Genomic DNA, 16,882 nt, shown 5'->3' on the forward strand with positions numbered 1-16,882 from the left:
TTTTTAATGTGCGTTGGCCTTTAACGTCGTGGTTAAGGTTGGTCCCTATCGCTTAACATTGGGTTTCGCCACTATTATTCCTCAGAAATAAGCCCTCAAAACCAAATTCACCACTAACTTGATACTTTCTGTAGCTGTACATAAAATAATATTATAATTGAATAATAATTAATCGATATTATGATTGTTACTACTTGTCTACTTGTCATATTCATGTTGTTACTATATTTTTTTAAGTGCATGGCAAAATTGAGCTTGCTGACATTATTTTTTGTTTTTGTTTATGATTTTGGGATATTATGTAATATTTATTAATTTTATATATTTACGATTAATTTTGATCCATTTACTAAGAAATTATTGTAGAAAACATGTAGAAGATCACATCAGTAAGTGATTTGATGTACAACGTTTAATCTAAATCTTATTCTAGAAACTATACAAATTTATTTTAAAGTATATCCTAACTTATTCTAAAGACTATTCTAACTTATTCTAGGGATTATTAAATTTCATTCTGTGTCTATTAATCAGTTCACTGTCATCGCGCACATTTAACTGTTTAGCGAGTGCATTAGGATGCATTAACAGTCTTCCAGAGTACGCACTAACACTTCGAATCACACTCGTTATGGGTTCTAAGGGCTGAATCAGTTTGTTGGACACGTAATATGGGGCATCGACCGATGACTTGCAACACTTTATTCTGGAATCTCTGGAGAATAGCTATGTTAGGTTTGCTAGTAGTACCCCACAGTTCAATACCATAGATCCAAATGGGCCTAAGTATTGACTTATATAGGAAAACCTTGTTATCTAATGATAATTTAGATTTACGTAGGGTCTTATGTGACCAGGAAGCGGTTTGTTATTTAAATAGTAAGGTATTATTGTCTATGCACTTTGAATTGAAATGAATAGCCTGTGTATATTCACAGATCCTTTACTAATTGGAAATGAAAACATGGCACCAAGCCCCATATCGGAATCATCAGGAGACATTTCCATATTAAAATCATCAAATAGAATTAGATATAAATATGAATATAATATGTTCTAAATTGAAGTAAAATGTGAAATTTTGAAATTGAAATGATAAGTTGAATATGTGTTTTTATATATATTATATCGTTAAATTTTAGTTAGGATAGGACCGGAGGGCCAATAGAAATAATGGTGCGATCTGATGTCATGTCCACGAGAGTATGACCATGACAACTATTGGTACCACCTCATACCTGACTTCGTAAACGGGATGTCACTGTTAATGAAAATGATAGCTGACAGTTGTCGATAAAACTACATTTTATCTCAATGGTTTCCAAATCGATTAAGATATATGCACGTATTAAAAAAGAGGCTGCCAATGATTATAAGGTAAATATCACAAATTATTTTGTCCATTAATTAATTTGTATCCTTAGCTTTATGACATAGCTCATCGCCAAAATGGAACAGATAATATATTTATACACAGTAATAACAGTCATAAGCTCAGTTCCTTAAAATATAAGTATGGTAGTTTAACGTAAGCATATATCGATGACAATCTTTTTATATAGTGTATTTTATAGATTCAGTAAGGTTTTTGATCAAAACGCTGACCAGGAACAATTATTCAGTGTTATAGCGAAACCGATAATAAACAGGTATATAACATGTTCAGTGTTAAGAGGTTGTTATATTATTTTGACATTATAGAAGTTTTTATAATTAATACTGACAGTGTGTTGCAGGGATTTAACAGTACAATTTTCGCATATGGACAGGTAACCTCTTTTCTGAAAACATACTACTTTCTGGGCATGAATTTATAAATGATATTCTAGACAGGCAGTGGTAAAACATATTCAATGACAGGCTCCAGCAGAAAATATAAATACAGAGGAATTATACCTAGAAGTTTAGAATATATATTTTCGATTATGGAGCAGGTAACACATTGGTATTTTGCCTTTTTACTTTCAATAAATAAACTACATAAAATTACTTGATGAATTAAAATAAAATATACATAGTGAATACATAATAAATAAAGCATCATATATAAAGCAGACAGTAATCTTCACCTTTTGCATGCTTCTGACGAAGGAGTCATAATTGGATGTACATCCTGATTCGGGATATACACCTAATAGTCAAATATTGTTTAGTCTTCGTTAGATTCTGCATAGAAATACCTCCTATATACTCGTATGTAGACTCGAAACAAGGATATATAATGTCACATTTGGTGGTGCTGAAATATATAAGGAATATAAGTATATTAATAACATATTCCAAAAAGTATTTCTCAATTTTTCTAGCATGTAAGATTAAACCAGTTTGTAGGTATAGAATTTCGTTTTCTAATACTTTTTGAACGATATGGAATATGTCTTAGCTAATGCGTTTCACGCTTAAATCTTTTTTAGAAGGAAAATGCTGGAATCTTATTTCAATATCTTTATTATTAATACATTTTATTAATAATTATTTTTTGATTTCCGCAATATATTTCTCGATATTTCAATTAATGTGTTTTTTTTAAATTTGTGTATTTGGAAAATAATTGAGATTATTTTATTGCAGATTAGCAGCACTCTATTAGCACTAAGCCACTAAGCCAAGTTTCATCATTTAAATTTTCACCTATTTCATCTTATTCGCGAAGAAAATCTACGGTTTCAGAAATCAGGAAGTTGCTATAAAATTTACCTCTTTTTAACCATTTGATATCCCTTTGTTGTAATAATTCGGGTTGGCACCATCGCGCTGCTGTTGGAGGAGACGCCGTTTGAAGAAACTTGGAATAGAATTAACAATTTTAAATGTCTATGTTCATTACATATTTTGTGTTTTGTAGTTTGGTAATATCTGTCGATTCATCTAAGGGAATTGATAAATAAGAATATCTCTTTGATATGATATTCATATTATATATAAATGTTGATTTACATTCCCACGTATCCATTCAATTCTTCACATCACTGTGTTTGGAAATAATCTTAAATTGCAGCAATAATTCCACAGTCATTCATAAAATCGTTAAATAGTGAATTTGAAATTTCAAAAATAATTTATATGGATTATATGAATATAATGGCTTAAGAGCTTAGTTTGAATGAAAAAGTAGTTACTGCTTGTGACTTCAACCTTGGCTTAAAAATGCTTTGTTTATTTGTTTTGTTTTCTCAGTTCAGAATTTTGTAGATAATCTGTCTGATATATAATCTGTTTACAAAAACTAAAAAAAAATCTCCAGCTGTGTGGGCGGAGATGATATCAGAATTCTTCAATTTATAAGCATTTCCATGTACATTTACATTATTGTACATAAGCTTTTATGATTTGTTTTCTGACAAGATCTATAACACTAATCTAAATGATATTATACAAGCTGTGGAAATCCTCGCCTGTTCTTAGACAATGTTGTCTCTTATTTTGAATTGTTGGCGTTAAATATATGGCAGGTAGCCCCCATCCTCTTGAAATCGCATCATTGAGTAATATTCACGAATTTCTTAGAATAGAGGACTTTATTACAGCCCTCCTTCTATAATGGACATATTAATATTATCTCAGACAATTCTACAAATTTACATAGGCAAATAAATAATAGGCAAAAATACCACTTGTATTACTTCATTAAATAAAATAATGAGATTGGATTTACAGTATCTATTTGTAGGAACAGTAAATAGAGTTTATCACAGTCACAACAGAAATCTTTTATATATTATATATACATTGACAAAATAACGAAAATTATTTTAAAAAAAATTTGTGTAGAATACTTTCGTTCTAATACCTGATCGTTCATATAATCAACATCAATTTTAAAAGTTTACCAAACATTAGACTCACTCCAAAATTACTTATATCAATCATCGCGAATATAACATGATTCGTGGAATTAATACAGTTCGTATCCTTCTCGAACATTTATTGGATCTTATTTTTTATCGACTCGAAATTACTTACAGCTGATTAAATTGTAATGCAACATATTAGGTGGCTTCAAAAAAAAGTGAAAAGAAAATCTGAATAATATTTATTATGGACTTTTTGAATGTACACGAATTTGGTATTGAATGTATCGTATCTATAAAATTTTCTATCTGATTTTCTATTATTCTTCCATATTTACGATAACCAAACAACCTCACAAAACATCAACCTATTACATCAAAAGTAAGACAAATTAATATATTAACATATTATGATAATTCTTGGAGGATTAAAATGTTAAGTTACTTAGAAAAGTAATTGATCGCTGATATTGTGTCTTGAGTTAGGATAAGGCAAGCACAGAATATTACAAATTCTCGATTCCTGATTGTCTTCCAGGATTGTTTCTTATAGTTTTCCTTGGAATTCGTCCATGTAAATAACGATGTAATATTTACATGTAATTTTATTCGTAGGAGGAAGATAAACCATCTTTGTACATATCATATGTTGAAATTTATAAAGAGATCTGTTATGACTTATTGAAATCCAAAAACAAAGAAGTTGCCTTGAAACTAGAAGACTTGCCGTAAATATAAAAAAAAATAATTTAATTAGACAGGTATGTATATTTTATTTGTAGTAAAGTAGTTATTTTGGAAGACCGAAATGGCGAGGCTCATTTGCGAAACATCAACATACTTCCCGTTAACACTGAAGAGGAAGCTATGCGTCTCTTGTTTCTGGGCGAAACTAACAGAGTTATAGCCGAAACACCTTTAAATGAATATTCGTCAAGATCACACTGTATTTTCACGATCCATTTCAACTTCAGGGGGAAGGAAACCGATATTTATATCAAGTCTAAGCTTAATTTTGTGGATTTGGCTGGGTAATTAATAAGTTATGTTCTAGCTTTAGGCTTACGCGGTTATATCCAAGCTATTGACTATTTGATTGTAGTCCCATTTATTAACAAAAACAAGCCGACGTTTCGTAATAATTACAGATTGCATCTTGAGTGCGAGAGCTTTGATACTGAAACTCTCCTAGTCCGGTTATCCTATTTAAGTTAGTTAGTTAACAGCTCAATTGAAAAGTCCCCGGCTTGACACATAGATGGCGCTACTAGAACTAAATCCATATGTTTTGCGTGTATAAATTTAACAGCTCTCGGATCATTAGTTTGTGAATTATAGCATTTTAAGTGAAGAACCTTTTATTATCGTGATAAAAATGGATAAAAAGGAATTTCGCGTGTTGATAAAATATTGCTTTTTGAAGGGAAAAAATACAGTTGAAGCAAAAACTTGACTTGATGGCGAATTTCCGGACACTACCCCAGGAAAATCAACCATCAAGGATTGGTATGCTAAGTTTATACGTGTTAAAATGAGCATCGAAGACGGTGAACGCAGTGGACGCCCAAAAGAGGTTGTTACCGACGAAAAAAAATCCACAGAATGATTTTGAACGACAGTAAATTGAAATTGAATAAAATAGCAGACACTCTAAAGATATCAACTGAACGTGTACATCATATCATTCACGAATATTTGGGTATGAGACAGCTCTGTGCAAAGTGGGTGCCACGCGAGCTCACTTTTGACCAAAAACAACGACGAGTTGATGATTCGGAGCAGTGTTTGGAGATGATGAAGCGCAATAAACTCGAGTTTTAGCATCGATATGTAACAATGGAGGAAACATGCCTCCATCATTTCACTCCGAACTCCAATCGGCACTTATCCGAATGGACTGCACACGATGAACCGGCTCCAAAGCGTGGGAAAACGCAACAGTCGGCTGGCAACGTCAGGGTGTCCGTATTTTGGGATGCGCATAAAATAACTTTCAACAGCGACTATTAGATAGCGTTATTGAATCGTTTGAAGCACGAAGTCGCCGAAAAACGGCCGTATTTGAAGAATAAGAAAGTGCTGCTTCACCAAGATAATGCACTGTGTCACAATTCAGTGAAAACGATGGCAAAAATCCATGAATTGGGCTTTGAGTTGCTTCCCCATCCACCGTATTCTCCAGATCTGGCCCCCAGCGGCTATTTCCTGTGGTCAGATCTCAAAAGAATGCTCGCTGGGAAGAAGTTTTCGTCGAATGAAGAGGTGATCGACGAATCTGAGGCCTATTTTGAAGCAAAGGACAAATCGTCCTACACAAATGGCATCGAGAAGCTGGAGGGTCGCTATAATCAGTGTATCACCCATGAAGGGAATTATGTTGAATAAAAAAAACTAATTTTGACAAAAAATGTGTTTTACTATGATAGGCCGGGGATATTTCAAGTGACCTGTTTGTTATCGTATGGAAGATGGAAAATCAGATCGGGTTGTTCTTTTACCCCATTATTTTTGTTGAGATTATTTTGGTGTTATATATGGAAGTATTATCTACTTCTGATGTTTTCTCAATGATTTCTCTCAAAATAGCTCAGTGAAATGGCTAACATTTCGTGCTTATCGAATTTAACCTTTTGGCTAGTATCCATCCAAAGTGTTTAGCCAAATCTGACTGGAAATATCACACATTGGTCATGTTTTTTTATTGTTATACTGAACACTATCTCAGTTTGACCTAAGTATATTTTCGTACAACTAGGCACCTTGTTATATTTAGCAGATCCTTTTTAACTTTGAAGGTAGACAGAGCTTAAGAGATGGCTTCGTGTGGTTTAAATGTAACTTTGATATTGCTTTTATTACCCGTCCAATCCTGTTTGTTGTTTCTCTGTCTTCTCTGTTTATTTTTTTATAGTAGGTGAGCATTTATTGCTCATTTGAATGACTTCTATATTTATACCTATCGAGATTTATACCTACCTATCAATATTTAGAAAGGACATGTTGAGGTGATTCTCAAAGGAGTTTAATATGGATGTGTTGAAGGTCATATAAATTAGACAGTTTAGGACGGAAATTTTATACATGTGTGTTTTGTGCGAATTGTGAACCTGGTATTCGACTTGGCCATTATTTGTATGTCGCGTATTCGTGTTTGAGTTTGGCACTGATCGAATATATGTCGTTATATTAATTAAGGAAATTCATATCGACGCTACATGTTTATAAAACTTTTTTTGGAACAGGGAATATGTGAAAGGCAGTTTTAATAAGTTATCACTAGTGATAGTTATCGGTTATCTCTAAACTCTTATTAATGAGGAATTTTATCTATAGATCACTCTTAAAATGAACAATGAATCAAGGATCTTTCTTATGTTTAAGTGACAAATAGCTCAAAATTTTATATGTTATCTATCCGAGCCCGAAATAAAAATTCCGGGAGATCAGAAATGCTAATATCCCATGTTTAATATGAACATTAATTTATAACTAAATAGTGATTAGAAAATATTGAAATGATTCTAAAAGAGAAGTGATAAACTATTTTCTTTATACCATGATGTAAATTATCTTTGACATGGGTATACTAATATCAATTATAATTGTAAGATAACCAGATCCTTAATATTGATGTATCCTAGGAGGCTAGAGATGTCTCTAAGCCTCTCTTTTTGGGAAAAGAGAGTTTGCAAAGACTGGTAGAGATTCTGTTCAATCCTCTATTATCACTACTAACTCGCACATTGGGCGTGCCGGCCAAGGTCCATTCTCTCTATTCCGTGTAAATCAATGCCGGGCAATTATAGCTTGAAGTATAAATTTTCGCAATGGTTAATAAATTTTTATTATCTACAGATACCCAGACAAATACTGAAATTATTTAGTGAACTAGTGCAAATTTGTATAAACAAAATCATCATCATGATATATGTTACTAATTCTCATTCTATGAATATTAAGTGAAATTTATATATATATATATATATATATATATATATATATATATGTATATATATATATATATATATATGTATATATATATATATATATATATATAAATCATCATCATGATGTTACTAATTCTCATTCTATGAATATTAAGTGAAATTTATATATATATATATATATATATATATATATATATATATATATAATTGTCAAAAAAACTAATCCAGCTGCTAAATTTGGAAAGCTTAAAATTTCATTTTCCACATTCATTACCTTTGTTCTTTGATTTGAAGGAATCTGTTGCTGAAGAGTAACATATTTCAACCATCACATTTTGTTTCAACGAACGAAAAAAGAAAGTAGCAATTTTGATGTTAATGACAAAGTACGTTCAGGAATACCAGAAAAGTTCAAAGACAATTAATTTCAAGAATTAGTGGAGAAAAACCAATCTTAAACTCTCCAAGAGACTCTCCTCATAAGACTAGCTAGGCTGTTAAATGTTTTTATACGTTTATATTAGATGGGAAATAATCAAAACAAAAATAGCTGCTACAGGAATTGACTGAATATACCATTTCAAACCGATTCAAGATTATGGTTTTTTGCTTTCGGAGCCAATAACGAAGAAGCCACATGAAAATTACAATACCAGATACCGACAGAGACACCACTGACAGGAAATCAAGAGAATCGCAAGGATACATAAAGACATGGCGAAAGGCTCTATTCTCATGTTAATATCGAAGTATTACTACTCCTGGATAACACTAAAACGGGACACCGACTCAAAAGAATCAAACCATTTGATCTTGTGTAGTATAATTATAGTGAGGTGCATTTAATAACAAAACAGCAGTATTATTACATAAACGTTATTAGAGACTAATACAAAGCTTGCGAGACTGATGATGGAAAGTAGATCTATTACGACAATCTCAAATGAAAAAATTTATGTGTTCGTCCAGGTTGGCACCAAAGCGGAATATTCGTAGTCATATAATCTTGTTCCTGACAAACCTGCAGAACAAGTCGAATCTTACAGGCCTATTTCGCTACTACCTGCAATATCAAAGCTATTTGAGAAGCTGATATATAAACGTGTTAAACATTTAGTAACAATACCAGATTTCCAGTTTGGTTCTCGAAATCACCATTCAACTATCGATCAAGTGCACAGAGTAACTGCGGCTATTGAAAGAGCGTTTGAAGAACAGAAATACTGCCCTGCAATATTCCTGGATGTCTCACAAGCTTTTGATCGGGTTTGGCATTTGGGATTAATCTGTAAGATGAGCAAATTGTTACCGCGTAACTATTGTCAATTGCTGGAGTCATATTTATTCGGAAGAAAATTTAGAGTATCGCACGAAAAGGCGTTCTCGACATTTAAAAATATCTCGGCTGGAGTTCCACAAGGTAGCGTCTTAGGACCTCTCCTGTATCTGCTCTACACTGCTGACATTCCAACAACAAAAGAAACACTTCTTGGAACCTTTGCTGATGACACAGTTATTATGGCAAAAGATATATCTCTGCCTAGGGCAATAGAAAAAGTGCAAGTGGCAGTCAACAAAATCTACAAATGGACAAAAGATTGGAAAATTCAAGTTAATAGCTCCAAATCTGTGCACGTTAATTTTGCATTAAGGCGAAATAATAAAAACTTAATTATATCACTCAGTGGATGCCCGATTCCTCAAGCAGAATCAGCAAAATACCTTGGAATCCATCTTGACGGTAGATTAAATTGGAAGCATCACGTTAGACAACAAGCAAAACACATTAGAACCAAAATAAAACAACTATACTGGTTAGTCGGAAGATACTCCCAACTTGATCTAAAATCAAAGAGGTTGATCTACAATACAATTATAAAGCCAATTTGGACCTATGGGGTGCAAATATGGGGTTGCACTAAATATTCAAATCAGTTAGTCCTACAGCGCTGTCAAAACAAGATTCTTCGATTGATTACCAATGCCTATCGCTATGTAACCAATGAAGAACTGCACAATGACCTGGAAATCAAATGGATTTGCGAATTTGTGCAGGATTTCGCCTTGAAACACGAAAGAAGATTACTAAATCATTCTAACGTGGAAGCAATACAAATGCTGGACAGTGCACAGGATATCAGGAGACTGAAACGAACAAAACCATACGAACTTATGTGAACATTTAGTGTGTATTATTAGTGTAAACTATAGCTATAACTTAATAATTAATAAATAATTATAATTTTATAATTGAGGAATACATACTGATGTATTTTCTCGTACTCGTCTTGCTTGTTAATTAATCCAAGCACATAGGAAAAGTAGTAATAAATTAATTGTAATAATAATAATTAAGATTGTACTAAGCGTATCTAATAAAGATGTTATAAAAAAAATATAATCTTGTTGGGCATATGGTGTGATCAATGAGGTCTAGTGTATGAGCTGCTAAAACTGAACAATAACACCTCGTCATAACCACTTGTTCAGAAAAAGTCCGAAAATTGACCGATTGGATCGCTGCCAACATGGCAAAAAGCGATGAAAAATGGTGAAAGTTTAGTAGAGTAGTAGAGTTTAGTAATTAAACAGAAATTATTGAATAACCTATATTATGTACGTATAGTTAAAATGTTGTATTTTTGTAGTTCAGAACGCGTGTTCAAAACTAAAAACAATGGGACTACTTTAACCGAAGCTAAATTTATCAACCGATCCCTTCACTTTCTTCAACAAGTCATCCTAGCTTTGTCCGAGTCGAAAAGATCTCATATTCCTTACAGAAACAGCACTCTGACTTTTATGCTGAAAGATTCCCTGTGTGGAAACTGTATAACGGTGATGTTGGCTACCCTATCATTTGCCTCGCAACACGTTCAGGTTGTAGAGGTTTACTATACTTTTCCTCAATAAATAACCCGTATTTTTTCATAGGAGTCCATAAGCACATGCATGTTTGCACAGAGAGTAGCAGCAATTAAAACTGAACCAGTTGTTAACGAGATCAAACATCCGCAACAGGAAATAAATATGCTCAGAGACGAAATCCAACAACTAAAGCGACAGTTATCCCAACAAAATACAAGTTATATATCCACCGTGGTAAAATAGGTAAGCTAGCTATATATAACAACAATAATTTATAAGTTTTCCAGTACGTTAAAGATGTCAGTGAAGAAGACAAATTAAAATGTGATAAATGTATCGAAAAGTTTATAAATAACGATAACATGGATATTAAAATAGATACAAAGTTATGCGGCTACTATTTGTTAGTAATGAAGAATAAAATACAATCGCTGCAAATAGAATTACATAAACTACAAGAGATGAATGGTATACGATTATTTATTGGCTATTAATATTGTTAGACATTAATAGGTTGTTCAGTACATTTGTGGGATGGAAATGTAAAGAAAAAATATAAAATTCTTCAAATTTTCATCAAAACCAACAATTTTTCAAATTATGAAATTATTATTAAAATCTCCTGGGTTAAATGGTTTTCGAGGAAAAGTGGTTCAAAATCTAGTAGTTCAAAATATCTAACTGATCCAATGGTTACAATAATAAACTGAATTTGTTGATTTTTCAGTTTGGATGTATTCTGTATATAGCTTGTCTAAAAACTAACGTTAACACTTTTATGGTTAATTTCTATATAATAATGTTGCAACGCTATTTTAATTATTTATATTTGTGACAGTCGTGTAAATTTAAGTTTACGTTAATTGTACAAATTTTTCTGTTGTGTAGTTTAGGGATCTAATTTATTAGACCTTTAACTGACTTTCGTAATATTTATGGAATGGGAAAAGAACTATGATTTGAGACAAGATATAATGTCGCATTGTGTTGAATGTCTGGGGAAACTATGCGAACCAAGAACTACTACTCTATAGTTGTTTGCATATTTTATTTTGCATCATAAAATCACTTTAAAATGACTAACAAACGGTCGTTAGTCGATTTAATGAATATCAAAATAGGAATAAAGGTTCTATTAACAAGACCTAAATAAGAGATTGATGAACTCGACCCAGGTTTACGAGTATAATATCTAATACTCCGATGTGATTTAGTTAAAGAGCAATATAAAGAGTTTAATTTAATACAACCTGAAATAGAAGTGTTTCAGGACGATATTGACGTGGAGATAACTGATCGCTTAGAATTTCAAGAGCAGTATTGTGATTGCCTTTGCAATACCGAAAAACTTATAAGATAAGTAGCTGTTCCACGAACCGACAATTAAAGGGAATACTTCTCAAAAGAAGATTGAAAGACAGAAAATTGAAGTTTCAGTGTTAGCAGTGGCCAAATATGGTGAGGTATTGCATAAATTGGAGACTTCAAGCTCTATTAATGACCGCAACAATACATTAAGACAACGACCCGATGGGATATACTTTTTGTTGGATACGTCTGTTCTGTTTACTCGGTATCCTTCTTGATGAAGTTCTGGAAGAATTCCTAAAATTAAACTGAACAATTTCCTTAAACTTATGTAAATGTGATTACATCGCAACATACTGTCCGCTATGAACCATTAGGTTTTAATAATAATAATATCATTTATTATTTTCCTAAACTTAAAACTACACAATTTTTTAAAACTTATGTAAATAATAATTACGTTGCAACAATTAACTTAGCCTTTTAAGCTTTGCTTTGCTTTACGCGCACTAACTTTGAGACTTTTTGATAATCTTCAAGCCTTTTTTATATCAAGCAAAGAATTTCAAATTTTAAAATGTTTTTTTTTTGTTAAAAATAAATAGTAATAATAATCATTAATAAAGTATTACACGAAGACCTCGAATACAAGTTGATAAATAAAATGACCTAGCCAGATGAGTTAAATTCTCAAATATCCTACATATATAATCGTTACTTTAGAATAAAACACTGAATACTATTTAGATTCGAAACTCATTTATGAAAGTTTACCATAAGTTAGCGTTTTAGGATCAATATTGTGGTTACTTTCTACACACAGCTACTAAGAAACATGGTGATATGATGATGATAACTAAGAAATGGATATGAAGATATGAATGGTTATGAAGTCTACACTTGGATTTCACTACAAAAACAAGATTACCTACCGGTAACAAGGTACAAGAAGACACGAGCAGAACTCAGTAAGAGCCTTAACAAACTATAATGGTTGCTTGGACAGCAATCCAAATTGCCACTCTGCTTAAATTATTACCGTTATAAATGAAGCTTTTCGCAGTATTATTAACACCCCATAAAATATTAGAAACGAAAATATCTACAAAAATCTAGGGTTGGAAAGACAAAAACCTTTATAAAAATATTATATTGTTAGCAATATATGAAAACTATAGCGTGTTTTAAACTATTATATGAAGTGCACCAGTAGTGGTGCATCCACAAACTACTAATTAAGTTTGGATTTGTAATTTTACATCTGGCTTTAACAACAATATGAAGGAACAATTACTAGATAGTTGTAGCTTAGAACTAGTTGTATTATAAGAGCCATGTGTTTTTTTAAATAAAAAACTGTAAATCGTTTAAAAATAAATAATTAATTGTCAAACTGAAATAAAATTTCAGTAATGCTTTTAGAAAGAAAGAAAATAAAAATCTACTGTTAAAGAAATTGGAACATAACAATTCTTATATATATTATCAATATATTTATGAGTTGTCACCACTATACGTAAGTTATCTGTTGTCAAAAACAATCTTACGTATGCTAAGTACTCTTCCTGAAACGATTTGAAATGCTGATATTTATAAATATATATGATTTTAGGATTTAAATGATAAATATAAGATATTAGGTCATGCAAGCAAAGACGTTTGATTATTGTTAGGATTGTGGAGGAAAGTTATTCTAATAAAGAATGCATTAAATTTTCCACAATTTAGTTCTGCTTTTATATATTTTATCAAAAATTTCTGAAATCGCATTAATTATGTTCGGTTTCCGGATAATTAAATTATCAGCACAAATATTGTTCCAGCTTCTTCGACAGTGAAAATTTAGCAGGTTCTTTTATTATGCTTTTTGAAGTAATTTCAAATTTATTAATGCCAATTTCTGTAGCTTCATAAACAGCAAAAAGTGTTAGTCGAGAGTTGGGTATGATCGATTCCTCAAATGTTTAGTATTTAAACCTATGTTTGAAGTGGAAATGGACCATAAAAGTATATATTAGGAGCTTGCATGTATTTTTATCACCAATACTTATTGACAAAAATGCAAGATAGACAATTGATAAAAAAACTAACTTACCTGTTAAATTTATTCTAACATTTCTATAAAATAAGAGTTTTCCATTGGTATTATAGAGTTATTCTGTGTATGCAGATAATATTGTAAAGCTCAAAACTACATTTTCAACATTAGTTGCTTATGTTGTGTTATTTGAAGAAGTTTGCTGCCGACGTTCATCTAAAATTGGAACGGTTTGGATTTTAATCATTTAAAAATGATGATTTTGATGTCAATATTGAGGAATTTAGAGGACTAAAAAAGACAATTAACTATCGGAATAAGAGCAAGCTCAATATCGCAAAATATTTTCAGTAAGCTTAGCATATGATGAATTGACTGTTTCCATACGTTCGCTTGCTGTGGGAAACATTCTAAAAAAGGAAAAGTGGATCTACTACGACAATTCCAAGTACAGAAAGTCATGTGTCAGTGCAATGAAGCATTTGAAATGGATGCCGAAACGATATTAATGGCAACAAATCTTGTTATGCATATGATAGAAGCAGTAAGTGTTACGCGCTGCTAAAGCTAATGAAACCGTTACTGACGATGTATATCGACGTCATTTGAGCAAATTGAACGATGTATTGTAATTAAATATTTTTAAGTGATTGTAAACATAAATTTAGGGTTAATAGGCAATGATAAGTAATAATGAAATTGAGGTATTAATAAAATAAATACTGTTAATTATATAAATTGCTATATCGGAATTAATAAAATTTTCCTACACTATTCAGCATTAATGAAATATAACATGAAATTCCAGAAGATGTTCATGGAAAGACTGAAGAGAAAAATATAGTATTAAGCCTAGAATCTGTAGAAAACCAGGCTTATAGCTCAGATGATTTTATTCCGCAAGTGTTGAAAAAATCTGAAGATATCCAATACTACGAAAAACTTTTAGAAGGTACCCTTGTCAAAGCTAAAATGTATAATGAAACCATCGCGATTTGCCAAAGAAACATTAAATGTATAATGGAGAAGATTAATTTTTGTACTAAAAGAGGGGATAATTTAGGAAAAAATACTCAAGGTAATCATATACATATTAATTTGGGTGTATTTTTTAGGTATATACTTTATTTTAGTTAGGGACCTGGAATATCAACAAACTCTTTACAAACAAAGCATAAACCAGTTAAAAAAATTGAAAAATGAGACAATTATGTTGGAAGCTGGCTTGAATGAAGCTAAACAGAAATGTAGTGATGACATAGATGAAAATCAACGACATTTAATTGGCAATAGGTGTGAACAAACATGCACCTGTCAGTACAATAATCCCAGTGTCTGCGAGCAGCTTTATTCTCAGAAACATGTTCCCAAAAAGGAATATGAAACCTGTCGAATCTGTGGTGATGCCCTGTACAGTCAAAGAAATTATTGTTGCCTAAACTCTTGTTCTGATAGCTTCTCGACTCCATTAACTTATATACCTCAACTTACAACTAATATTTTATATAATAACAAGTGTGCATTAACCGACATTGAAGAAGTAACTTGTCATGGTGAATATCAAGTAGAGAGCGTAATTAATAAGCAATATAAAGACGAATCAGCGCCAGAACCCTTCATTTCCACCGAATCGAGTGCACTAAAGTTAAATTTGGATCTAGCTCCCATTCAATTGATTCCTGATAAACTTGAAAAAGAACCTGAATTTCAAGAAAAGGTTCCTTCGCCAAAACATCATGAATATAAAATTGAAGATAATATAAATGATACTGTCAATATTTCTGATGGCGAAGTGGATGCTGCGAAAAATAGTGATTGTGGAATATTTCTTCCTACAGATAATGATAATTTTAAGGAATTTATGAAAACGGTTCCGCTAACCGGAGATGAGGACGTTGATAAGGAAATTTGTGAATTTTATCGTTCCAAGTTTTTATAATTAAATTATTTTATATTATCATATTGTGTCTTTTGTTAACATATCTTTTCTTGGATTCTCTATGATATATATATTACCAATGCTTTTGAAATTAGCATATTTATTAGTAATCTTAGTGTGTAGAAAACCTATGATGAATGGAAAGCTTTTAAACATTTTAACGACTTATGAAAGTCAAACACAGTTTAACAGTAGCGCTGGTAAGTATAGTTATTGAGGCCTCCGTTGATATAATGGGTCTAAGTCATGGGTTTAAAAGTCCAGCATGGCACAATAATTCGGATGTACTTTATGTTTGTAATTGCGGTTTAGTTAAGTAATGCTCTTGTAAGATTCGTTTGTTTATTAGATGAAATCCGAAAGTTTGTTTTTTGATTTATTTGCATGTAACATTATTCTTAGTTTTGCTTCCGTTTGAAAAGAAGTGTTAATAAAGTAAATTATATCGTTTTTCTCATCTATGGATATTTCTAACAGTGTTAACAGGCTTAAAAAGTAAAAAAATAATTGACGCTTCTGGAATTTACAGTAACTTCTCACATGCTGTTAATGCTAATGATTATGCTATTAATGTTAATGCTGTTAATTAATGCTGCAACTGTACATTATTGAACGATCAGTGGGTATAACATCAGTCCGTTTTCCCGAATCCGTCAATTATCTCCCTCACATTTGGAGAAGATTAATTTGTGTTGTAGTTGTCGGTTGTGACAGTTATCACAATATTTATAAAATATTTTTTACCTTTAAAAACACATTTTTCTTTTATATAGAGCTGCATTTTTAGTATTCACAAACTCAATGGGTCATCAAAGCTTTTTATTATAACAATTATAGTCCACATGTTGGCTGTGTAATGCAAAACATGCTTGTAAAAGAATGTAACTATACACAATATTTCCTTCTTGTGTCAATTAAGAATAACTTAAGTATTTCTTTAATCAATATATATGTGTTCAATGCATATTTACGATGTCCCGTTTTATTTCAA

At 31.5% G+C, this 16,882-nt stretch overlaps 2 protein-coding genes across 2 annotated transcripts; both read left to right on the forward strand.

The window, feature by feature from the left end:
• Nucleotides 1-1,542: 1,542 nt before the first annotated feature.
• LOC143204477 (kinesin-like protein KIF6) lies at nt 1,543-11,220 on the forward strand. The gene is made up of 9 exons (XM_076417025.1): nt 1,543-1,561; nt 1,609-1,649; nt 1,737-1,769; nt 1,830-1,934; nt 4,407-4,519; nt 4,574-4,822; nt 10,387-10,618; nt 10,673-10,840; nt 10,894-11,220. The coding sequence occupies exons 1-9, from the start codon at nt 1,543-1,545 to the stop codon at nt 11,098-11,100; spliced, it is 1,167 nt and encodes a 388-aa protein (XP_076273140.1). The 3' UTR covers nt 11,101-11,220.
• Nucleotides 11,221-11,580: 360 nt separating this feature from the next.
• On the forward strand, nt 11,581-16,309 carry LOC143204478 (uncharacterized). The gene is made up of 7 exons (XM_076417026.1): nt 11,581-11,599; nt 11,821-11,928; nt 11,996-12,064; nt 14,761-15,030; nt 15,086-15,862; nt 16,066-16,175; nt 16,241-16,309. Exons 1-7 carry the CDS (start codon nt 11,581-11,583, stop codon nt 16,307-16,309), a joined length of 1,422 nt encoding a protein of 473 aa, XP_076273141.1.
• Nucleotides 16,310-16,882: the final 573 nt, after the last annotated feature.

The sequence above is a fragment of the Rhynchophorus ferrugineus genome, unplaced genomic scaffold (genome assembly GCF_030347505.1).
Source record: "Rhynchophorus ferrugineus isolate W39M unplaced genomic scaffold, kcgeb_rfMv2 rfM11, whole genome shotgun sequence".
Lineage (NCBI taxonomy): Eukaryota > Metazoa > Arthropoda > Insecta > Coleoptera > Curculionidae > Rhynchophorus > Rhynchophorus ferrugineus.